The 25,308-nt window shown below is 38.6% G+C and overlaps 1 protein-coding gene across 1 annotated transcript in view; it reads left to right on the plus strand.

The window, feature by feature from the left end:
- The window catches only part of INPP4B (inositol polyphosphate-4-phosphatase type II B), a 631,805-nt gene that overhangs the window by 329,777 nt on the left and 276,720 nt on the right, over positions 1 to 25,308 (plus strand). The window contains exons 7-8 of the mRNA XM_081813115.1: positions 19,584 to 19,702; positions 21,737 to 21,853. Of these exons, the coding sequence (XP_081669241.1) occupies positions 19,584 to 19,702; positions 21,737 to 21,853 (236 nt within the window). The remainder of the gene's footprint in view (positions 1 to 19,583; positions 19,703 to 21,736; positions 21,854 to 25,308) is intronic.

The following is a 25,308-nucleotide window of genomic DNA, read 5'->3' on the forward strand; positions in this document are numbered from 1 at the left end:
GTTAAAAAAAAAAAAAGTCTCAGAGGAAATGGCAGAATAGTGAAGGACCACTTGCTGGGTGACTAGAATGCCAAGGTCAGAGTAGGACAATTATGGGATAGAAGAAATACTGATCCAGTGAGATCCTGGCCCCATGGCCTCTTCTAGCCTCCCTGACTCCCTAACTGCTGGGTAATAGGATCAGCTCTGGTGACTGGATACTGCCAAGCCTCTAGTGAGCAAGAGATAGAGAGCGATTAAGGTTCAAAGCCAACAGATTGTTAAATCCCTTGCCTTTTGTAAAGGTGTTTCATCTTTTAAGAATCCATATTTAAGTTATGGGATAATTTTTTCCAGAGACTTTTTCCTCTTGAAAGAAAATGTAACAACTCCTCCCCTATAGGTTTTATTAGTACATAAAATAAGACTAATCTGAAGCTCAAATTATTTAATAGAGCCTTACTTCATTTTTCAGTTTTTTCTAAAATTGATAAGTCTATAGCAACTGCTATAATTTTCATAGTAATATAGTGAAAGCTTTCATAGATAAAAATCAATAATAGACAATATAGAAATACATCTGTAATCTGTGCGATATGGTCCTATATCATCATACATTTTCAGACATAGTTAACTCTCTTTATTTCCATTTTATCATTTCATTTCTTGACCTTGACTTTTCTGCTAACACCTCAAATTCAGGATGGATGAAGGAAAGTACAGACCACTGTATTTTATTCTCAACTCAAGAGTCACTCAACATGTGTTAATTTTTCTAGTGAAACGTATAGTCTTAAGATGGACTACTATAAACTCATAAGAATGATCTGTCAGAAAGATATTTTATCAAACAAGAGAATATAAAATTGTCAAAGCAGAATAAAAAATTACATATACAACATGAACCTTATTTAACTCTCTTTGTATGTACAAAAGAATAAGATTGGAAGAATAGGTATGAGTATCTTTAACTGTGGTTATGATAGGTTAGTAGAATTCTGATTTCCTTTGTTATACTTTCTTGTATCTTCCAAAATCTCTGCAATCTGCTCATTTAAATGTCACAATCAGGTGCTGTCATTTTAAAAAATGAATAACCTGGGCGCCTGGGTGGTGCAGTCAGTTAAGTGTCTGCCTTCGGCCCAGGTCATGATCCCAGGGTCCTGGGATCCAGTCCCGCATCGGGCTCCCTGCCCAGCGGGGAGTCTGTTTCTCCCTTTCCCTCTGCCCCTCCCCCCTGCTCATGCTCTCTCTCTCAAATAAATAAATAAATAAAATCTTTAAAAAAATAAAAATGAATAACCTGAATAAGCTGAACAAGCTGAACAAGATAAAGGGCATAGCTGAAGGAATAAAATTCTGCTCTTTATCTTCGATTAGCTCATCGCATAATTAGAGAGGTCAAACTAAGACTCCTGAAATCATTAAAAGACATTTAAAAACTAAGCTATTTTTAGGGTTTCTAAGAATATAAGAGATTGTGTAAAGGATCAAACTAGTATAGGAAGGAGTAGTCAAAAAAGGCTTCCTAAGGAAGACTAACTTAAAATCAATTCTTCAAGTTAGAAAATAGGATTAAGAATAGGAAGAGGAAAGGAGGAATTACATTCTAGACCAGGAGAGCAGCATAAGCAGACATTTGGTGCTTGGAACAAGGTAAAGACTTCAAATCCAGAGAACACACACACAAAAGGCATGCACTAAGTACTTATTTATTATTATACCAAGCTACATATAGAAAGGCCAGCCATCAGGCGCCTGGGTGGCTCAGTTGGTTAAGCGACTGCCTTCGGCTCAGGTCATGATCCTGGAGTCCCGGGATCGAGTCCCGCATCAGGCTCCCTGCTCAGCGGGGAGCCTGCTTCTCCCTCTGACCCTCCCCCCTCTCATGTGCTCTCTGTCTCTCTCATTCTCTCTGTCTCAAATAAATAAATAAAATCTTAAAAAGAAAAAAAAAAAGGCCCGCCATCTTGTCTTCCTCGAAGAGGAAATGGAAAATGTGTCCTCAGATTTGATTCTTGATTCATCTACTTATTGGTCTTTTAGAATAGTGGTATATATAGAAAAATTAGTGATTCCAAGATTTTATAAGAAATTAACTTCACATTCACTCTGTAAGCCATGCCAGTTCTGCCGTACATAATGTGACTAAATAGGCAAATTGAAATTTACCACTTGTGGAAACTATTTTTTTCTATGGAAATGAAGGATTAAAAAAAATTGTCTTGTGGATATGCAACCCACTATACACCTATACCAGGTAAATGATGTGTACCATCCTAGAATTCAGTAATTAAAATTCAGTTGTATCACAACATCATGTTATGGCACAATGACAAGATGTCCCTAGGTAGGTAAATTCATATATTAGAGTGGCTTTGAAAAAAGGTGAGGTTATCCCATTTGGTTATTAAGCCTTTGTCCAGGAGGATTCTAAATACTTCGTTCTACTATTGGATCATATATAAGGTTATGTGGACTGATTTGGGATTTTGTATATATAGCCACTATATTTCTCATAGCCTGGTTAGAAAACAAAAAACAAAAAAACAGAAAGTCATGTAAATTATGTGATCAGTTTTCTGTGTTCAGAATTTGAAATGTGTATTAAAATGTGCTCAGACTGACAAGCTGCACAAGAACAGTCTCATCTCTTTACAGACACAGCTTTTATAGCTTGTTCGGGCCTTCATTAACCTGAATGTCAGGTTCATTCATACTTTATGAATTGCTATAAATCAGGAATTGTTTTTATGTGTTTCTCTAAAAGAAAAAAAAAATCTTAGGAGGCTAAACTTACCAATTCTCTCCTTTGTTCACACTTCTACTTTCCTGCTGGTCTGTGTTCTATAAATGATTATAAAGCTCTGACTTTTTTAAAGCTCCAGTGGGAAAATGGAAGATTTTACTCTATCTTCTTTAGTATTTTTACCCTATATATGACATGCTGCTTCAGCTAAAGGGAATACCAAGCACAGAGGTATATTTTTGTATTTAATTTTTATTGATAGAATATTACTTCTTATAAAAGCTGTAAGATCATCTTCCAGCAATAATAGAAGTACCTAGTAAGAATTAGATCAGGCCTGTGCTTGTCCTATTTTGTTGCTTTATCATACATAGACCGCCATTCTCTTGATTCTCACAGTATGATACTCCCCTTATAAAACGTGGCTTTCCACTGAACAATAATTTGCGGGGTACCTTCTCAAGACAAGGCATTGTGCAAAGTGCTCGGATCATAGTAATACCACAAGAGTAGCTACCATTTTCTGAGAATCTATGATACTTACGGTATTATGAAATGGTAGTTACCTCTCCACAAACAGAATGCCATGTTTTCCTTACAACTCAACACTAAACATAACTAACATTTATCAAGTGTTTGTTTACCATATATTGTCCTCAGTAATTTACATAAATTAATTACTTTAATTTTCACAGTTTAATTATGAGATAATTGTTCTATTATCAGTCATTTTTGTTTTAGAGGGAAGGAAACAGGCATGAACAGGTTAAGTAATGAGCCCAAGATTTGAACCCAGGAGTCTGAGTACAGAGCATGCTCTCCTATATTATGTTCATTTGAGAGATAAAAAATGTAAAATTCCCAGTGGTCAACTTTCCAAAGATCTTATGAAAGTTGAGTGACAAAGTCAGGATCCAAGTTGAGGGGGCGCCTGGGTGGCTCAGGCAGTTCAGTGCCCAACTCCTGATTTCTAGGGTGAGGAGATTGACCCCTGTGTCAGGTTCGGAGCTGGGCTTGGAGCCTGCTGGAGATTCTCTCTCTCCCTCTGCCCCATCTCCCCCTACTCATGCTCTCTCTCTTAAAAAAAAAAAAAAAGGATCCAAGTTGAATTCTGTTTGATTCTGAAGCTCCTGCTTTTAACCACCAGGCTATATCCCTTTCTTATTGATTCCTGCTTCCCAAGAATTTCTAGGAGGTGATGGAGACAAACAACCACAATGCTAGGCAGATTATGATAAGGGCATACGCCAACAACTATGGAAATACTGAGCAAACAGTAATTAAATAAAACTGCAGCATCAGAAACAACATCTCAGAGGAAGTGGCATTTGGACCAGATCTGGAAGGATGAGCAGGATTTCAGCGGTTTAGAAGGAACACAGGAGACAATTCAGGCAAAGGGAGTAGCAAATTTCATGAAACAGAATCCTAGAGCTCATTTTCCAAGGTGATGCATTTAATGCTCACTTACATATCCCTCTTTATTACTTATAATCCCACAACAAAAATAAATTAAGGCTCTAGGAATTCTCTTGCAATATTTTACAATCATTGCACATTTATTAGAAACTGGCTTTAAAATTCTAAATGAACACAACTTTTTAAACATTGTCTTGCTAGCAAATTTCATTTGGGTATCGGGAACAATTGAGTCTTACTGGCTTTGGGGTTATGTTAGATGAAACTCAAAGAAGCCTTAGCCATGCTGAGCTGGACTCAATAGACTCTGTAGCCATGCTGTGCCCCTGACAACTGCCTACTTATGCAGAGTTTGCAGACAGAGGAATCTTCCCTTTCTTTAAGCTATCTCAATTTTGACAGCATCAGTTAACAAGCAATACTTTTGAGGAGACATTTTCAGAACAACCATTTACCAACAACTCAACAACAAAAATAATAGACAACTAACAGAAGTGGATTTGCATTTCAGGCTCAGATTTCAGTCTACAGTCTGAGTGGGGAGACAATATATCTCACCAGTTAAGAGATGGGAGTGTGAAGCCAACTGCAGGTGTTTGAATCCTGTCTTTGCTACCACCTAGCCACTTGACCTTAGAAAAATTACAGTGTCTCTGAATCTTTGTTTTCTTTTTTTTTTTTAAAGATTTTATTTATTTATGTGAGAGAGAGAATGAGATAGAGAGAGCATGAGAAGGGGGAGGGTCAGAGGGAGAAGCAGACTCCCTGCTGAGCAGGGAGCCCAATGCGGAACTCTATCCCAGGACTCCAGGATCATGACCTGAGCCGAAGGCAGTGGCTTAACCAACTGAGCCACCCAGGCACCCTGAATCTTTGTTTTCTTATCTATAAAATGGGAAGGGTATCAGTATCTACCTTATAAGTTTTTTGTTAGAATTAAATAAGTGAATGTACATAAAGCATTTAAACTAGTATCTGACATATATTTAATGATTGGTTAAGCTTTATTATTTTGAATATAACCTTGGGTGAGTACTCAATGAGTACTTCCTTGAGCAGGAGGTCTTAACACTATATTTTTAGGAATAACAATTGCTATCATTTATTGAACTCCTTCTGAGTGCCAGGTATTAGGCCGTATCCTTTTCATTTTTTATCTCTGCTTCTACAAATGACCCTTTAGGTGTTTCCCACTATTCATGTTTCACAGATAAATTCAGTTGCTTGCTCATGGGTATAAGACTAGGAGATGGAGAAATATAGATTTTAACTCCAAAGGCCATGTTCTTTGTGGTTGATTATTAAAAGTGCAGGAAAGGGAAAGAGAAGACATTAAAGGCTATCTAAGACCTGCATTATGTTTTTGTACTGCTGAAATAATTAGAGATTTAACTGGAAGAAGAGAAAATGAACCAATTAGAGCTTCTTAATAGGTCTGTTGTGTGGGTAGTTGTTTCTAGAGTCTCAAGGTTGAATGTGTGCTGCAGTTGGAATATAGCCTCTCCTTAGTGACACTGGTCTAGATTCTAGTTTGGCGCTCTTCAGGAAGTTGAGATATGTGACATCATTAATAAAGGAGAAGTATATGAGAAATCAAACTTCTCTTCCCACTTCTCGTTTGCTGCAACCGTATCATTTAATTGAATTATGTTATGATAAATATGTCTATTCATGTCACATTTCCTTCTGAATAATATACCATAGGAGCTTTCAATTAAAGGAAGTCTTTGACCAGGTCTAACTTCACAGGCCAAAATTGATTCTTCACAGAGGTTTGGCAAATTATTTGCTAAATTAGAGGGGGTTTTTTAAATGTTTACTTTCTACCTTCTTTATTTGTGTCTTTTATCCATGATCAACATGCCCCATCTTGTTTATTGCTCTTTCTATGTGATTTACCTAATTACTTTCTTCCCTCCATTGTCTAATTACTGAGAGCGGCTGGTCACTGGAACAGGTCTACCTTTGTAGCATCTGTTGCTACTTATGGGTAATTGGGGAATCAGGACTACCTAGGGGCTTTGTTCATTAGGTGGTCTTGCTTTGCATAAAGTCGAAAGCCACGGAGGTTGTAAGGGAGCAAGATCCCCTGATGCTGCTGTCTGTGTGACTGAAATTTACCAGTCAGCCTTCTTGTGGAGCAGATGGTATCCAAATGTATCCTCGACCACCTGGGAACCATGCCATGGGGAAGAAAAGAGACCTAGTAGAGTGGAACACAGGATTAAAGAAAAGTCCCTTCATATTTCCACTGTACAAAACAGTCTTTTCCCAAATGATTCTTACTTGAGCTTTGACCTCTTGCAGTTGACAAAGGTCGTGCTATGCCCATTTCACAATGGAAGAAACCGACTCTCACAGGAGTTAAGTGACTTGCCTGTGGTCTTATACCGGGCATGAGAAAGCCCAAAGCTTTTCAAGTGTTCTGCCACTTATTCTCCTATTACCTCTACTTTACCAAGGACAAAAGATTGTTCTTGGCTGTTTTCTATAGTGGTAAGGTCTCAGAAGTCCGCTTAAGCAAAAAAGGTATTCCCAGGTCAAAACTTGTCCAAATCCAGAATATCAGCTTTATCCCCACCCAAAACTTAAATACCCTCCACTCTAAACAATTTCACAGTCCATGGCTTTAAACAACATTTATGGGCCTTTGTTTCCAAAACTTGCAACTCTTGCCTTCACTTTTCCATGGAGCTCCCAATTCCCATTTTCAACTGGCTGGTAAATATCTCCACTTGCTCATCTAGGAGGTATTTTAAACTTAAGATAATTAAAACCTGTTTTCTTGATTCCCATTCCTGTCCCTCCCAAAATGTCATTCCTCCATGATGCCCATCTCCATAAAAAGCATCACCATCCATTCAGTTATGCCAGTCCCCAAACTATAACCCTTTCTTGATTCTTCTTTTTCCCTAACCTCACATTAAATCCGTCACCAAGTCCTATAATTTCTATGTTGAAAATATTTTCTGAATTTGACCAACTCTCTCTCCTTTGCCACTGCTGTTGTTCAATTCTGAGCAGCTATCAGCTCTCACTGGAGCCAGTTAGGGGAGTCCCCATGGGAAGCAGGCATCTGCTCTTGCCTCTGCATAGTCCCCTCCTGATAGAAGAGCCAGGGTAATCTTTTCAAACTATCAATGTGATTTCTTCACTTCCCTAGATAAAATCCTCCAATGGCTTCCATTTCACTTGGAATAAAATTGAGATATCCTACCACATTCTATAAGGATCTTGAGGAGCAGGCCATTCTCACCATACTTATGCTAACTTTCTAGCTCATTCTTCATTGACCTTGGTCTTCCTTTTGCTTCTCAAACAAGCCAAACATTTGAGTCTTTGCATTTGTTGTTCTCCCTAAGCTGGCTCCTTGGTATGTTTTAGGTCACAGCTCAAACGTCATCTTGTCAGAGAAGCTTTTCTTGAACCACCCTCCCTCCCGACACTCAATTTAACACACTGTTTAAAATTCTCACTAAATTATTATTTTAAACTTCATGTCCCACTAGAGTATAAGCTCCATAAAATATGGAACTTCTTTTCTTGTTCACTGCTATAAAACTGTCACCTAGAATCATGCTGGGTACATTTAGACGTTCAATAAATATCCATGAACTGAAAGCATGCATGAATGCCATTGCTTTTTTCCTCTCACATTTCTTCATAAAATAGGTGTATATATTTAGATATGCCCTTGAAATGTTTTTGTAATTATTGCTAACACAATTATTTGTAAAAAGCAACACATTTTAAAATTCTCAATAAATAGTTATTTAACCATTGAGATTTTGTTATTAACAAATTATGTATTAGGAGGGATAGAGCCTTCCTGCCCTTGGAGTTCTTTTAGAAAGAACTCACGGGAAGAATCAGTCATAGGTTGAGCTGAACAAGGGCATTCTGTAACTAGACTGTGTAGCTGGTGATTGCTTACCTGTGTAGAATTTTATGCCTAGAATTCTTCACAAAGTCACTTCAAGATTCTGGTATTATGACAGCATCACAAAGCAAGGATTCTTCTTATAGAGATGCTCTGAAGAGCATACATAAACAGATAACAAGAAGCATAACAGACAACTAAAATAGTAGAAATGCACTGGGTCCAGAAATTTGACTTTACATTTCAGTTTGTACTACATAAACTCCGAGAAGGGGCAATACAAGGGCAGCATTTGAGAGCATGGGCTGCATTGCCATCCTGAGAGCATTTGAATCCTGATTCTGCTACTGGCTACCTATGTGGCTCTAAGCAATTCATTTTTATTGGGAGCGGTTGTGGATTAATCTGAGGTAGTGTACTTAAAGCACTAAGAATGGTGCTAGATGTATGATTGATCACTTAATGGTCTTATTCTAATTATTGTCTTGGGTTAATCCCTTACCCTCTCTAAAACTTTGATTCTATATGTGTAAGTTGCAGATTATAATTCTTATGTCACAGGGTATTTGAGCAAATATATGTGAAAGAAATATATTACTAGTATGTTGTTAGAAATTCAACCTTTTTTTTCACCTATTGAATCAGATCTTCACAAACCCTCAGTGAGAAGAAATATAATTACCATCCCCATTTCCAGATGAGAATATTGAGACTCCATCACAAATCCAGTCACCTGGTCAGGACTGGGATCTATGACCGGGATAGGTGGTTTACTGCATAAAACAAGTAAGAACTATCAAGAAGACCTTCAAACAGAAGGTGTCTCATATTCTTATCTTACCTAGTATACTACATATCCTGGAAGAGTAGAGAAGGTGGTTCTTCTTTAATTTGAGTAGTGTAAACTACTTCTCCTTTGTTCCGAAACTTCCTGTAAAGCTAAGGCTCTGAAGCACTCTTCAGTCAGCTAGCAGGAGCTCTGCTGAGCTTTGGGTTTGAACTGCTCTCCTTGGAGATCCCAATTTTTCTAAGAAGTATCCTCTTTGTTTCCTTCAAACTTGGATTCTCCTGGAACCACTATCTCCTACTTTTCAAATTGTCTGAGCTATGCTTTTTTCCACATAGTGTTGAACTTGTGGATTTTGCTCTGAATAATTAGACCCTTCCTGCCCTAGGACTATCCCACATTTGCTTTCTCACCTACACACTCTCTTGTCTTCTTTCTCATGTTCTATGTCTCCTGGATCACTAGTCATTTCTAGCTTTAGCTTATCTGTACCAAAACCTTGTTTTATTTCCTGTGAGTCAACCATCTTATGATGGGAGAATTGACACCCCTAAAGCCTGATTTTCTCTTGTCTACAGGAAAATCACACATATGATTGACTCAAGAGATTCAAGAAAGATGGGGAGTTATATTCTTCAAGCTCTTCATTTGTCCTGCCTCCAAATGATGTTCTAGATGGAGACAAGTAAAACAAGAGGCTAACTATACCTCGGGCTAACTATACCTCAGGACCATCTATTCCCCCCCACCCCCTTCTCCCCTCTTATTTTCTATTTATGTAAGGCCTTGATTTAATACTTTTAATCTACTTGTAAAATAGTTGGCATTAGAGAGGGACAGCAATTTCATTTTAAAAAGCAACTAATTCCACATATAGATACTAAGTGCAGCACATTTATAAAAAATAATATTCCTGAAAAATTTTTTTAAAAATTACCTTAATTTAAGCACCACCTCCTAAAGTGTAAGCCCTTAAGTGTAATATATAGAATGCAACTCTTGTAAAATATTTTGGTTTGGGAAAGCATGTCTAAAAATTGCCTCATTCAGGATTTGGTGAAAGCCAGACCGTGAATCAATGTGTTGTGTGTAAAGATGTCCAGATTGAACAACTGCTTTCCAGATTGCTTGCTACTTCCTGCCCAAACAAATGGATTCTTTCAGGAGACCACCAACCCCTGAAGGCAACATTCCAGGCCCCTATTTCCTTTATTTGTCCTCAGCCCCCCAAATACCTCCTAGACATCAATCATTCTGTGTCCTTAGAGTTCAACAACTATGAGTGCACTTCTCTTCGCCATCCATCTTTGGTGATTCAGGCTCTGACTTTCCTGTCACCCCTCCTGTAACTCTCTTCACCAGCTCTATTGGCCTCATCTCTTGGTTTGGAGGTAAAACAGGGAAGCAGGCAGCCGCTCCTCACTAACCCACGTGCCCTTCTGGATCTACTGATGGGCCCTCCAATCCTATTGGTTCCCATGTCGACCTGGTAGTCCTGGGAAAATGTTGTCCTCTTGGCCTCTGGGCGGGTAAAAGGCTTAAGGTTGTTCTCTGTGTTGTTCCCTCTTACTTCTGCTATCCTAGTTTTAACACTACAGATTTCCATTAACTGACAATATTTCTAGTATTCAGAGGGACCTGCTTCCATTCTTGGAATAATGTTTTCCTCCTTTCTTAAGCAGCACATATGTTCCTGCTGAAAAGAGCAGCAGAAAGCTGCAAGCGCTTGTTTCTCAAGTGGAACGTGGATCTGGAGCTTGCACACGAAGTCTGTATCCAGTGTCAGGTGATGAGGCCAGACCAGTTTGGGGCTTTCAGCATATAGGGTCGGCTATCAAAACTTGAAGAGACATGAGCACAGACTTGTTTTTAATTCAAAGCGTTGAGGATGGAGTCTCAGTCACCAAGGTGTAATAGTCATGAAAACAAGATAAAATAGTATTTTCTGAGGATTGACATGAGAGAAGCTGAGGGAGCTGGGGACAAGCTGGAGAATGGGAGTCTGCTGGTACTGACGGAGCAATTTGAACCAAATTTGTTCTTTTCCTATGCAAATACGCTCTCTGCTCTACAGCTGGCATCTTCACTGCTCCAGAGCACAGACAATCAAAGAGCATTTCCCGAGAGAGCACCGTTGTTCCAGGAAGAGGTTCTTTTTTTCTCTCTCTCTAGATTCTTCAATGATACTTAAATTCAGAACCGGTACTGAGTGGGTAGTTTATTTTCATATGTATAATATTCCGCACTAAGGAAGTGAATTTCATCTTCTCAGACATTTTTTTTTCTTTTAAAAGGCCAACATGTTTTTATTTAACACACACAGAGATATGCATAAGATGTGGTGGTTTATTTGTATATTATTCTGTTATGCGGAAAAAGTAAAAGAATTTATCTCGGGACCTTTCCCCCCCTACAACATGAATGTAGCTTTTTACATGAAGGAAATCAGCTTAATTTATAACTGAACCAGTTATAATGAAATTTAGGAGCAGTGGTGCTCAAATCTCAGCGTAGCAAGAATTCTAAAGCAATGTTTCTATAACAACATCTTTTAAATTCCCCCTTGCAAATTATTGCCTATATTCCTCAATAACTTTGTCATCTGCTTCCTCCCTAAGGCATTACTCTCATCTTTTCCTCATGTTTTATTTGGGTTCTATTATCAAAGTATCGAGAGTCTTAAAATTCTTGTTACAAAGCTAAATCACCATTGAACATGCAGAGGACCAGACAGAGCAGAACGTTTTTGGGGGAAAAAAATTAGGCTGCTGAATACTCTGCTGTTGGTGAAAAGCAAATCAATAAATATAGTCTTCATCCTTGGGCCACATGTTGTGATCCACAAATGTGACTGACTGACTAGTAAAAAAAAAAAAAGAGAGAGAGAGACGGATGGAATTTAGTGGAACAATGAGGTAGCAACAGGCATATTATTGTTCTGGACATGCGCTAACACAAGCAAAGTTTAAGCCCAATGCAACCTGACACATCGTAGGTATACAGTACATTTTGTTTCCTGCTCCCCAACCCCCATCTTCTTTGCATGCTTCACGTATTATCTTAAATGAGAACAACCTTAAAATTTGTATGATATTAGCATTTTATTGTTGTAATATAGGAGCAAAAAATACAGCATTATTTCAGTATGTCTAAAAAATTCTTGCATTAGGATGGCTTTCCTTCTTGTGTGTGTGTGTGTGTGTGTGTGATGATTTCTTGGGTTTTTTTTTTTAAGATTTTTATTTATTTAAGAGAAAGAGTGAGAGTGAGCACAAGCAGGGGGAGGAGCAGAGGGAGAGGGAGAAGCAGACTCCCTATGGAGCAGGGAGCCCAAGTCTGGGCTTGATCCCAAGACCCTGAGATCATGACCTAAGCCAAAGACAGACACTTAACTGACTGAGCCACCCAGGCACCCCTTGGATTTATATCTTATCTTTCAACCTTAAACACTGAGTTGCTTATTTCCCCCTAACCTTCTAAAAACCTAAAATTAATACTGTTGGTTCATGTTATGGAGGAGTATTTATCCTCCTTGAAAAGTCAGGCCCTGATTTTGAATTTGGGACTTTTTTTTTTTTTTAAACTTCATTGCCTTAAAAGACAAAATAAAACCAAAAAAGGAAAAGAGAAAGAATTCCAAACATTCTAATCTTTTTATGCCAACTTTTATGTATTTTTTATTTTTCCAACAAATATTGCTTATGTTGGCAGTTATGCATGGTTCACATACTCTTGAGGGAAGTATGTGTTAATTAAAATCTCCCACACAACAGTTAAGGGGGAAATAACACATTTTTGTTTTATCTCTATGAGGACTTAAAAACAGTTGTTTAATTGAAAGAAAAGCTGTGGTGGGTTAAGAGAGATATATTCCTGACCCTAATAGTCCCACATCTTATAAATATACAGTGATGACTTCAATGACCTCATCTTTCAGAATGATGAGAGAAACATACGTTAGAGAGGAAATTTGAGATGGCAGAAAAGAGAACACAAAGGGAAAATGCCAGATGAGAAAAATTACAGAAAGTAGCCTTGATTAGGTGAAAATATGCTAAAATGAACAGGCATGGCAAGATGTAATGCTAGACTCAATGAATTAAAGACTCTTAAAGATTCTATAGAGAATACTGAATGCTCATAGAATGTATACATTAATGGCCATAAATCAGTGAGTATGATATCAAGCCACATTTTTCTAAGAAGCAGCCTTCAGAAAATATTTAAAAGTGAATAGAGTATTCCCAATTACTTAGGAAAATCTCATTCTGTGGATATTAATATGAATTCTGCCATTTTACTGCACACAACTGAATTATCATGGAATGCAGTGCCCTGGGAACGAAGCAGTATTGTCTTCTGAACCCACTCAGGGGATCTGAACTGTAGAGATTGGCAGCCTAGGCTTCAAAAAATCGTTGTCTTAAAATTCTGGAGAGAAAGGAAGAATAAAGAACAGAAAGGAAGAAGAGACTAAATACAGGAAAGCATATTATACATGTTATACTGGCAAAGCAATTAGAAAGAGGGGCTATTCGGCTTAAGTGTTACATTTTTAGATGTATGCTGTAAATTTGTGTAATCTCGATTTAATCACTGGTATAGGATGGTAACTGTGAAACCATTTAACGGAGTACAGTAATTTATTAGACTGGAAACATAACCCAAATTGGCTTATCAGTTGATTAGTGGGCATCTAATTTTCTGGAGTACAAGGAGAAAGATATATATGTGACATTTATAAGAAACCTAACCAAACAAAAAGAATTTGAGAAGTAAGTAAAAAAACTGTATTCTAGGCTGCAAGAGTCTTTCCGACAGCCTTGGGGAAGTGGCTGATCCTCTTAGCCATGGTAAGATAAGAATGGTGCTGTTGAGGAAGCCTCGAAGCCAGATGGTTATTTCCCTAAAGCCCTGTTTGTATAAGGCTGCTTTTTTATTCAAAATCCCCCATCCTCAGTCCCCTGGCCTTTTTTGCCCTTGAGGGGCATGGATATATCTCTTCCATTTTCACTATGAAGAGTCCATAGAGGGTACAAGAGGTAAGATTTCATCAAAGGAGGAGGTATGCTTCCATCAGGCTATATTGGGTTCTAGATATAACATTTATTTTTAACTGCAAGAAAAAGACAACTTATTAGCATTTGCAGTCTTCCTTTTTGATGAAGGAAGTATACAGAGCAGAGGAGCAAGTCTTTCCATAACCTGTTGGGACATCTCAGGTGTTAAAATAATGCCTCCCTGTGAGCCACCACTCTGTATAAAGGAACACTAACCCCTCAGCTAAACCCCTGCTCATAGGTTGAGTTGACTATTTACATGTAGCTCATCTGCCAGGCAGACAGAAAATAAGCTTCTGTTATTTTTGGCTTCTTCTTTGGAAGTGCCTAATCAGAGGTAAAATTAACAAGTGTAAGCATACACATCTGATTCCACAGAAGGAAACATATTAATGATACCTATGATTTCTGAAACTAACAAATAATCCAGTAAAAGGTTTTAAAACATTTTTATTTATCTATATGAAAACAAGAAAATACCCACCCCCCAAAATCACAGCTATAAATTTAATAAAATGCTTTTACTGAAAAATCAGAAGGTTACACAAAATTAGGACCAACCTGGACCATGTTAAGCATATAACTACCATAAGAATATTGGAGAGATAAAATCCATTTTTGTGCCGAGCCATAACTATATTCATATTAACGTTAATAATAACATGTGCCTAGCATTCTAAGTAGATTGCTTCATATAATCTTTATAACAAATCTATGAAATATGTCCTTTTATGTTCATTCTAAAGATTAAAATATAGTGACTCGAAGAGATAATTTATATAAAGTCACATAACCCCTTAGGCTGGATCCAGGTTTCAAATACAGTGTTATCTTGAGTGAAAAAGCCATTCCTCTATGTTCTTTATGCTATACTGTGTGGTTTCTCCTCTAAGCCTAACTTTCTTTTTGCTAAGGTAAGAACAGAAAATAGAGATGTGAAAATTCTTGTCAAAGTCCCCTGCCCCCGTCTCCTTTGCTTGTGGCCATTGCGTTGTTCTGGAGGAAGGAGGATAAACTTTGTTAGATGCCACTAACACTGAATGGCAAGAAGAGAAATGAAATGGAGTGAGGCAAGAAAAATGACCTGACTTCAAAGAAGAAAGAGTCCTTAGGAGAAAGAGAGAGCTGCTTAGAGTCAACTGTGAATTCACAGCTCCCCCGCAGCTCCTGCCTCTGCTCTTGTGAAAGCCTATGGCCTACATCTTTGCTAATTCGCACATTCCATATCCAATGAAGGTCCTAGAATGTTAGGATTTGGCCAGTGCTGCTGAATTTGAAGGCACCTGAATGAACAGTTGTGTTCTGCTTCTGATGATTATTGCTGGGACTGAACTCTCTGATAGCAGAGTATGGAGACAGTTCGAGGCTTCCAGCCAAAGTGGGCTAGAATGCTGGCAAGGCTGTGTGGACTCAAGAGACTTGACATGATTTAGAAATGATGGCCAGATGAAGCAAAAACTGATATTTTATGAAAACAGTATTTCTGGGTAGAGAGAATATTTAACTTAACAAGAACGCTGCAGACCCTGCCCCTTCGCTCCTGGACCCTCATATAGTAGAACTACAAGAGCAAAAGATGATCTGTGCTATCTTCCTAAGACTCCAAGTAGTAGCTTGGAGCATCTCGAGCAGAGGTTAGAAACTTCTGGTCCTTAGGCCAGATCTAGTCACAGAGGTATGTTGTGTGGTTCTTACAGCTTTAGCCTACACAGTGACTGGAATTTCAAGCCCTGGACAGATCCTCAAATCAAGCCACAGTGGGCTTTCATTTCTTCGGGCAATGAATTTGAATAGAGGTCCCCTCTGTTAACATAGCATAAGCTTTCCAGTTTGCTCAATGCCTAGACCTCCCCCCAAGGTATTGGAGCTTTATTTATTTTTATTCTTGCACTTATAGCGAGGATTCCCTTCCATGGAGTGAGAGCTGTCTGGCTCCTGTATGAATCTATGCTGGGGATGCCGGTGGGCATCTCATCAAAGCACTGGCAATAGAAAGTGAACCCTCATGTTGCTAGTTACTCCAGAAAAGTAAACAGAAAAAAAATAGCAGCTCAGAGCTCTTTTATTTTTTTAATAAAAGTTTCAAATTATAGCTTTTTAAAAAAATACTCATTACTTCTATATTGCTATTTTTTCCCCTTTTCAGTAAAAAATAAAACAGTCTATTCAGTGGACACGAGCACATTTGAATCCCAACCTGTCAGCATCTTGTATATGTAAACTCTTCTGGACTTTGGGAACATTTTTTTTAAATAGCTTAGTCCAAAACAAAACCAGTAAAAAGGCAGCAATAAAAATTAAAAAAAAAAATATAGAGATAGATGATAGATAGATAGATAGATAGATAGATAGATAGATAGATAGATAGATGAATGATTGCAGAGAGGCTTTTATTAACTGCCCATTTAATTCAAGAAATTCCTAAATGAATAAAACAAAACAACAGAAGCAAAACCCAAAGTGCGCTTTTAGTCTTATGAGTTTAAGAAGGCCATTTATGCAGAGCAGAGTTTTGTTTGGATAATGGGCAGTGGCAAGTATGGTTGGAAGACTGAGAAATAGAGTTTTCAGGCTTCTCTATTGGCTACCAAATAATTCTTATGCAGGTTAGACTTTATAGTGATCAAATGAGTAATATCGCCATGAAGCAATCCAATCATTCATCATTTATCACCCCTCCAATGGGACAGTTTCAGTATGTATAGATCCGTGGTGTGTATGGGTTTCACTATATGAAATGCAATGACTCATGCACTGGTTTGGTATTTACCAAGAAATATTGGACCTGGTGACAGTGTTTAAGGAGTTACCTGACTATGACTGAGTCAATAAAAAACATTTTACAGAATAATAAAACACTAAATATTGGTAAGTGTTGATATTAACATTGGTAAATTTAGTATAGTGAAGGGCACCTGGATGGCTCAGTTGGTTAAACAACTGCCTTCGGCTCAGGTCATGATCCTGGAGTCCCGGGATTGAGTCCCGCATCGGGCTCCCTGTTCAGGGGGGAGTCTGCTTCTCCCTCTGACCCTCCCCCCCTCTCATGTGTTCTCTCTCTCTCAAATAAATAAATAAATAAATAAAAATCTTTAAAATAATAATAAAAATATTAGTATAATGATACTGGTAAATTTTGTTTTTCATAGAAAATCCATTAATAAAAAGGGGCTAATGTCTTTCTCAACTCCACCCTAAGGGACAGGTAAACAGATGAAGAAATTGAGTGTCCAAGAGTTTGTGACTTAACATCACATAACTAAAAAACAAGGAATGTAGGAATACAGCTGAGGAATCCTGAATGATCTCAGGATCTTTCCATGATATCTTACTGCGTAAGCATGAGGGAACAGAAAATCCTCTGGGCTGTTGGGAAGAAAAGAGATATGTACTGCTCAAGATAGGAGTTTAGTTTTTGTTTTCTGTGCTGTTTTTAGATACAGAATATAGAGAAATACGAAGTGTCATTATTGCTGTTTTTACTTCTTCAGTATTGGGATACCTGTAAATTGGGTTGGACAGAACATTTCAGTTTAATGAAGATTTTCTGTTTTTATTAGGAGTGAGTCTGAGAGTTTCACTGATAAAATGGAGAATAGCTGCTCACTTCTGGGAAGTAACCACAGCCCACAATCAAGCCTGATAAGAAATCTGAAAAGGAGTAACTTATTTTGAGCAAAGGTGTCATAAGCTCATCAGGTAGAGATGAGGCTACAACCAAGGAAGAGGGCAAGATGCATGTGTTTGAGGCAAATAAACTCCAGCTTTAAAATCCAGGGACAGATACAGTCAATATCAGTAAGTGGAGAGAAAGCTGTACACTCTGAACAGATAAGCGAGCAAATGAGTGATGAAGTTAAACACATTCATAAGGCAAGTAGAGGAAATGATCAAAGTAACCACCAAAGAACAGTAAAATCTAAATCTAGCTTTTTTTTTTTTTTCCTCCCCTTCCGGAGATATGTTGACATTGAAACCTTGCATCAGTATTTCCTAAAACTGTAGATCTCTTGAGGCAGACAATAAAGAATCATGGCAGTGGGTCTTCCAAAGAGAGATGCCGGTGTGCAGGAGAGGAATTCAGTATGTCAAGAAAAGAAATGGAGCTAATGAGGAATGATGTAAACAAGCCACCAGGGTTTTACTAATGGAAATGTGAGTGCTTACTATTCCTAAGCCTCTAGTTCTTAATATGTAAAACTGAAATAATAATTCAAAGTTCTGTTTTGAGAAATCAGAATATAATCAGCAAAATGCCTCAAAAATAGGGAGGGCTAAATAAAGTGTAGCTATTATATTTTCCACACATACTTTCCTAAGCTCTCCTGTATTGACAGAGGCATTTAAATAGAGGTGGTTTAAATAAGGAACAAATCATGACATACAGGAATAAAAGGATCTCAAAGTCTGGCAAGAAGAGTTCAGAAGGTAAAAAAATTTGCCCAGCATTGCCTAGCTAATAGAACTAAGCAAAAAACAGAACTGTTTGATTCCAAAGCTCCTGCATTTTCCTCTATCCCATTCTGCTTCTATAAATGAGATGATCTGTAAGCCACTGAAAGGTGATAATTAGATTTAAAATTTCCTTTGCTTTCAAGTTTCCGATTTAAGCCGTAGTACCTCTGTCCCAGTGGATGAAGGTGCTGTAAATTGCTGCAGTGGCAGAACATAGCTTAAATGCAACTGTCCTTCTGTCCCTTACTGAAGCAGTCAGAAGTGTGGGGTAAGGATGGTGATATAGAGCCCCGCACACTCTCACCAGGGATCTAGATCCCATGTTCCCCCAGGCTGCCTTAAGCCACCAGCTGAGCATAAACTTGAACCCTCTCTGGTGAGGACACTTTGCATCAGACTTAGCCATCCAACTGCAGGTAGTAAAACTACTATTTCAAAGCCAGGGGAGAAGAGGTGTTGGGACATGCTGAAAAGGAATATATTTTTGGATTTTTTCCCCCAAATTGTGGGAATGATATGTGGGAGGAGAAAATATTCAAGTAAATATGGTATGGTGCAGAGCGTCTGTAATATGAGCCTGGTGTCTCAAGGGAAAAGTCCTACGTTTGTGGCCCCAGGGCAAGAATTAACCCATTCTTATTCCACACTTCTCCCTCCCAGACTTGGCTGGAATCCCAGACAGAGGGCTTTTCTAACCCCTCGTCTTCTTCCTCTGCCGCTCGCCTGTGGCTTGTGTGCTGCTTTGGTAGGGTAGCCCCTCGTCCCAGTTTCTGTCGCTGTGTTTGATCGTAGCCAATAGATTGGTAAGGACCAAGGAAGGGTGCATCAGTACATTTGAACTACTCCCGCCAATGTCAATAAGGAACAGCATGAAGTTTCCCGGATATAGCCCAGCTCAGCTTACTTTGCCTAGGTGTGAATTAAAGCCCAGGGTTTAATGACTAAAGTCTCTCAAGTCCCTGAGCTGTGTGTGCAGAGTCGCACGTTAGAGCTGGGATCCCAGGGAGGTCGGTCGAGACTAGCAGGAGCGGCAAATGCGGTCAGTGGAAATGAACCCTCAGTTCAGCTCCGCAGCACGTGACTTCCTATTTCTGTAAGGTACTTCCAAGGGACTTCCTCTGTAAAAAAAATCAGTCTGAGTCCCGGGAGATTTCATTCAGCGCAGTCGCTAAGTTTACTTCCAACTCGGGACAGAAGTTTTCCCTGAGACACCGTGTTAGTTTCTTTTCTTTCTCTTTCCTCTGTCATTGCCAGCATGCAAGGATCTTGTGGCTCCCGTTCGTGATCGGAAGCTGAATACACTGGTGCAGATCTCAGTAATCCACCCCGCGGAGCAGGGTCTGACAAGATACTCAAGCACGGAAATTGTGGAGGTGAGTGAGCGTGCTGTGTGCCTGCCTTCCTCTGCCCTGCTGTCGCCTTCTCAGCCTCTCTCTGGATTTGAGCAAACAGCTGAAATAAGTTAGTCCATGGCCTGTAGCTATGCTGTGCTACTGTCCTCTGTCATTTAGGAAAGCATACCTGAGGTTATTAAGCATGCATTGCTAACTTACCAAAATAAACAGATGAGAGAAGAGCTTGCCCTTTTCATAAGAGACCTTATTTTCTTTAGTAAATAGGAAAAAAAAAAATCTCACTTTGAATCGCTTAAATAGATCACCAAGTAGAGAAAAAAATACACATTTTTAAAAAATTAAATGGAATGAATACTTATTTGGGAGGAATAAAAGAGAGTCATAAAGTGCCCCCAGAGAAGTTAAGTGTTTTTGCACTTTTCATTTTTTCCTGTGTTCTTCAGGCTGCCCATGGAAACTTTATATTCTTTGCTATTTGTGTGCGTCTTTTTTTTAAAGTACCGTGTTTTTCAAAGAAAGGTAGGTGATTAATTTGAAAAACTGTAATGTTTCTAGCTAAAGGGTGTTATATTACTCATCAGATGAGAGATTTCCTATTTACATTTATTGTTATTAATATAACATTCAAAATGTGTCGGGAGGAAACTTGTTATTGTATTGGATCAGATTCAAAAGAGGAAGTGTTTACCTTTTGATTATTTTGTTCTGATCACACATATTTCACGCACTTAGTGAATGAGAAATACGGAACATCTGGGACTACAGAAAGTGTGCTTTAAACTCCTTAGCTTTGCATGCTTTTTTTCAGATTTGTAAGCCCTGTCTGTTTTGACCGGGGAATTTCTCTGTAGGGAACTAAGCAGCCTACCCTAGACACTGGGTTTGCTCAGTGCTGGCCTGTGCGTGGCTGCTGGAATAAATGATTCAGACTGAACTCAACTCATTTCTCTAATGGGAATGACCCAGATCCTGCATGTAGCCTTGAATCTGCCCTTTGGAAACTTTAGGTTCCAATGCTGGTATAATTTGTTGTTAATGCTGTAGTTGAAATAACAAAAATAGTCTGTTCATATATCGAAAACTTGACTAAAATTGTAAAATTGTTCATTTCTATGAAAAAAAAATTTCAAGTTTGTCCCAGTTTATTCTTAAAATATTGCCAAAACTTAAAAGAAATGATTTTGACACATTTCATTTGTTTATGTTTGAAAATACATAGCTGTTTTGGGCTGTTTTATTGACTGTTTTTCCAAAGTGTCTAACACAGAGCTGAACAAAAAGTAGTATTTGTTGAAGAAAAGGAGAAAGAATGAATGACTAAATAACTTGGGCTTCCAGAAACTCATAGACACCTGGTTTACTAAATTCTAGCAAACACTCAATAATATTTGGCAATATTCATATTTAAATATAGATGTAAAATTTAGTGTTGGATGTCAGCTCTCTCAAAATGAAATCTGAGGCATTGAAATATTCTGTGCACTGCATCCTATGCTAGTAATTTTATAGCCCCAAGTCCATCATACTTAGTTTCTTTCATTAGTTTTCAAATCGGTCTGAGAAAAAACACAGCTGAACACCTGAAAACAAATGGACATTATCAGAGCATGGCTTTCAATTGAATCATTACAGAAAGGAAGTAAATGGTACTTGATGAGCAAATAGCTTCATTTTAATTTGATCAGTCAATATCTTAGATCATTTGCGTGAATTTCAGGTTAAATCCATTAAATCTATTCTTAATGGACTGACAACTGACCCTAATTAAGGATTCTGCATATAATGAAAATAAATTGTTTTTCCAGAGTATTAGCAGTTCTGACACTGTTGCAGTGCCATTTACTATCAGCAGCTCTATCAGTATTTGGGGCTCTGGGCCTTGCTGTCGCCCACGAGCATCATTCGGCAATTCACATTGCTTTTCCAATAGAACTATTTCCTAGAAAAACAAACAGACTCAGACACACTTTCTGCATTCTCATGTGTCTCTGCATGCTGCCAACTGCAGTTGCTGCTTTATTGAATCAAAGTGGTCTGCTTGTGCTGTTACAGGGAACAAGGGACCCGCTGTTTTTGACTGGTGTCACATTCCCATCTGAGTATCCCATCTATGAGGAGACCAAAATAAAGCTAACAGTCTATGATGTCAAGGATAAGTCTCATGACACTGTAAGTACTTGTACTTATTTCTCTTTTTTTGGGGGGGGAGGGGAAGGAGTTATGCTTTTCCAAACCATTGGGTTTGGATATAGCTGGCATTTTTCAAAGAGGGTGTTTATACTGTGTTTATGCTTGTCTTATGTTTATAGTTTGCTGAGGATCCCCACCCCCACCCCTCCACGCCCAATTCATTTGGCAATTGGTGAGGAGCAAAAGCTTTCAGAACAGATTTTTCTCTTTCTCAGGAAGGCTGGCTTGATCTCTTGGTTTACCTTTCTGTGGTTGTTTTAAGGAGTTGCTGAAGGAGTCATAGTGTGGGCATAAGGCAAGTGGAAGAGATGAACTTTATATACTGTTTTAAAACTTTCTAGATATTGTAATTATTCTAAAACAGGAGGTTGATAAAGTGCTCTACTTTCACCGTTTATTCTGGACAAGACTGTGTAGAGAGATACTCCCTCTATTTTCCTGAAGTTGTTCTTGGCACCAAAGCAAACAGAGGGGGTAAGGAGAAGCACTAGCCACACGTTTTAATCGGCCTCCTTGCATGGAGGTTATGTAAAGCCCCCGTGGGCTTTTGTCCTAAATTCTTCAGTCTTCCTACAGGGTCTGACTTTTCTTCTCCCTGCATCAGACTGCCTGGTTAGATAGTCAAGGACCTAGGCACTATCTCTAGAGGCCATTCTTAAAATTCCTGGACAGAAGACAATGCTGTTGGGTAGGTGCTGGGAAGGGGATGGCTTAAAAGAGGCCCTCTCCTTCAAATCTCTCCTGTCTGTTTTCAAGGCAGGGAAGCTACAGCAGTGTTGATGATCAATAGTGAGCCACATGCCAGGGAACACTTTGAAGGCAGGGAGGCCTTTAGGTTCCAGTAGAGTTTCTGTTGAAGCTAAGCGGTGCTGCTGGACACAGAGAATCACCCATACCTCATCTGGGGAAAACGTCACTTTAAACTCCACCCTCATGTAGGTTATGGTTCAAATAGATAGTGGGAGGAGGTGATGCAACTGTTCAGGGGAGTAGTAAGCAGAGAAATGATTAGGATGATGTGAACTGTGGGATTTTCTGTTCCTCCAAGCACACGATCAAATTCAATTCCCCCAGCAATCCCAAAGCATAGACAGGACAGAATATGGCAAGGGCAGAGGTCTAGGAACACTGTTACAGAAATGAATGTTTCCCCTAAACTCTTGAGTTTGTGAAGTCCTTAGAAATGTCAGAGTTATGGGGTGCCTGGGTAGCTCAGTTGTTAAGCGTCTACCTTCAGCTCAGGTCATGATCCCAGGGTCCTGGGATCGAGCCCTGAGTCGGGCTCCCTGCTCCGCGGGAAGCCTGCTTCTCCCTTTCCCACTCCCCCTGCTTGTGTTCCCTCTCTCGCTGTGTCTCCCTCTCTCACTGTCTCTCTCTGTCAAATAAATAAAATCTTAAAAAAAAAAAAAAAAGAAATGTCAGAGTTAGAAATATGAAATACCTAAGATGTTTCTATCCCCTTTACTCTCCCTCATTTAAAATGTGCATGGATGTTAATGATTTACAGATAGATAATTAGCTTACTCATTAATTATGCTTTTTATTGGCTTCTATTCTGAAAGGTACTTATTTAAGGTCTATTAAAGACTTCCTTCCTTCATCAGAGGTGTCATCACATAAAAATATTGGATGAACCTGAATCCCTGCTATGAAATAAGACTTGTGAAATTTGAGCATACTTAAGAGATGCAACCAGCTTTCATTTACTAAGAGCTGTTAATTAAGGCATAACCTCTTCCTTAAAATAACTAACAATTAGCCCTGGTGATGGAAGTGTAAATAGAAACACAGTTTATTAATATGCTAATAGTCCCCATGGACATACAGTCTTTATCCTGGCCCTTGTTCTCTCATTTCTTAAGATTTTCTTTGGGTTGGGGGCGGGGGAGGGGGGAAGGGGAAGCAGGAAGTGGTTTTCAAGTACAGTTTATAATTGTGAGCACTTAACAACCTAAAAAAATTAAGATCATAGTACTTTTAAGGCCTAAGAAATGAGAATATGTATATGTGTTTTAGAAAATTAATGAATTATGTGCATGTACTTAAAAGTAGTTTAAATATTTGATCCTAGCAAAGCATTGATCATGTTAGGCTGACCCAGAACAACGAGATTTTTCTACTGACTGAAAACTAATGAGTTGAGTCAGATGACTAAGTTGCTTGCCCTTTCCTATTGAATTTATCATTACTTGGATTTCATCAGTCAAATAAATGTGTTACTTTGCCATTTCATATTCATTTACATACCTATTAATACTAGATATTTTTAAAGAGAAATGATAACCTTTCATCTGTGCCCTTGATACCGCTAATATGTAACTGGTTGTTGTTCTTGTATTCCTCTAAACATTGGACCTAAGATTGATTATCTTACTTAGTAACTTCAGCAGAAATGCAATTAATCATTGTAACCAAGGAGAAGAGTCTGTCCATTCAGAATGACTATTTCCTCCTACTACATCCTTCATCCTCCTCATTCACTGCAGTAAGTCTTGCACTGTGGCAGATGGACAGATAATGCTTGGCAGGTGGGGAGGTGGAGTACGGTGGGTGACAGGGTCATTATTAAAATTGGAGTGACCTTTTTACTATTTTCCTCATCATGAGAAAATGATCTGTTTTCTCAGAATGTGCGGCTCTAACATCCAGCTGTTTCGTGGGGACTTCAAAGCTTGAAATTGAAGCCCATGGCTAGGATAGGAGAGCCCAAGTTCAAACAGTGAAGCTGGTATCTTCTGGATATATACTGGTTGTGTGCTCTATTTTAAACTTCCTGGAAAATGAAACAACATAGACACAATTGCTTTTAGCACATAGCTCACAGTGTTCAGCCCTAGGGAATCAAGCTGGGACTATGGGTCTTTCATATGTTACAGAAAAAACTCAGAAGAAGGTGAAATTTACATAGGAGAAGAACATCACCATCAAACTTTGTCTTTTTCCCTTCCTCCCATGCAACTGGTGTCTTGGAAGATACTGAACAAGCTCTTTCAACACCACACTGAGGATAGCCATCAATCTGCAAACATATAATTAGGTCACAAAATTGGCTTTGCTCATGGTAGAAATTTGAATTTCTGTGTATTTTGCAGGAGTACACATTGCTTCATTTGTTCTTAGAGTAAATAAATGTTTGCTGTATCCTTAACTTGTTAGATATTCATTTATAGGACAGAGTCCTGTGTCCAGTAGATACGGAACACTTCTCAGGTGAGGATATATGTCCTAAGATATTTTTTACTGCCAATTACTAGCAACTCTTCATTTGTACCTTTCAGAAAAAAGTGACCTTATCAAGATTGGATGTCAATGTATTACATTATGTGAGTTATTATGTCCGAGGCAGTTTATTTCTAGCACAATTCCCTACATGGAAGTGTCCAGTTAAGTTTTTTGTGTTTTTCTATGGAAAAGAAAATCATTTACATTTGGTA

This window comes from Leptonychotes weddellii, chromosome 2, assembly GCF_054177405.1.
Source record: "Leptonychotes weddellii isolate Sample4059 chromosome 2, ASM5417740v2, whole genome shotgun sequence".
Taxonomy (NCBI): domain Eukaryota; kingdom Metazoa; phylum Chordata; class Mammalia; order Carnivora; family Phocidae; genus Leptonychotes; species Leptonychotes weddellii.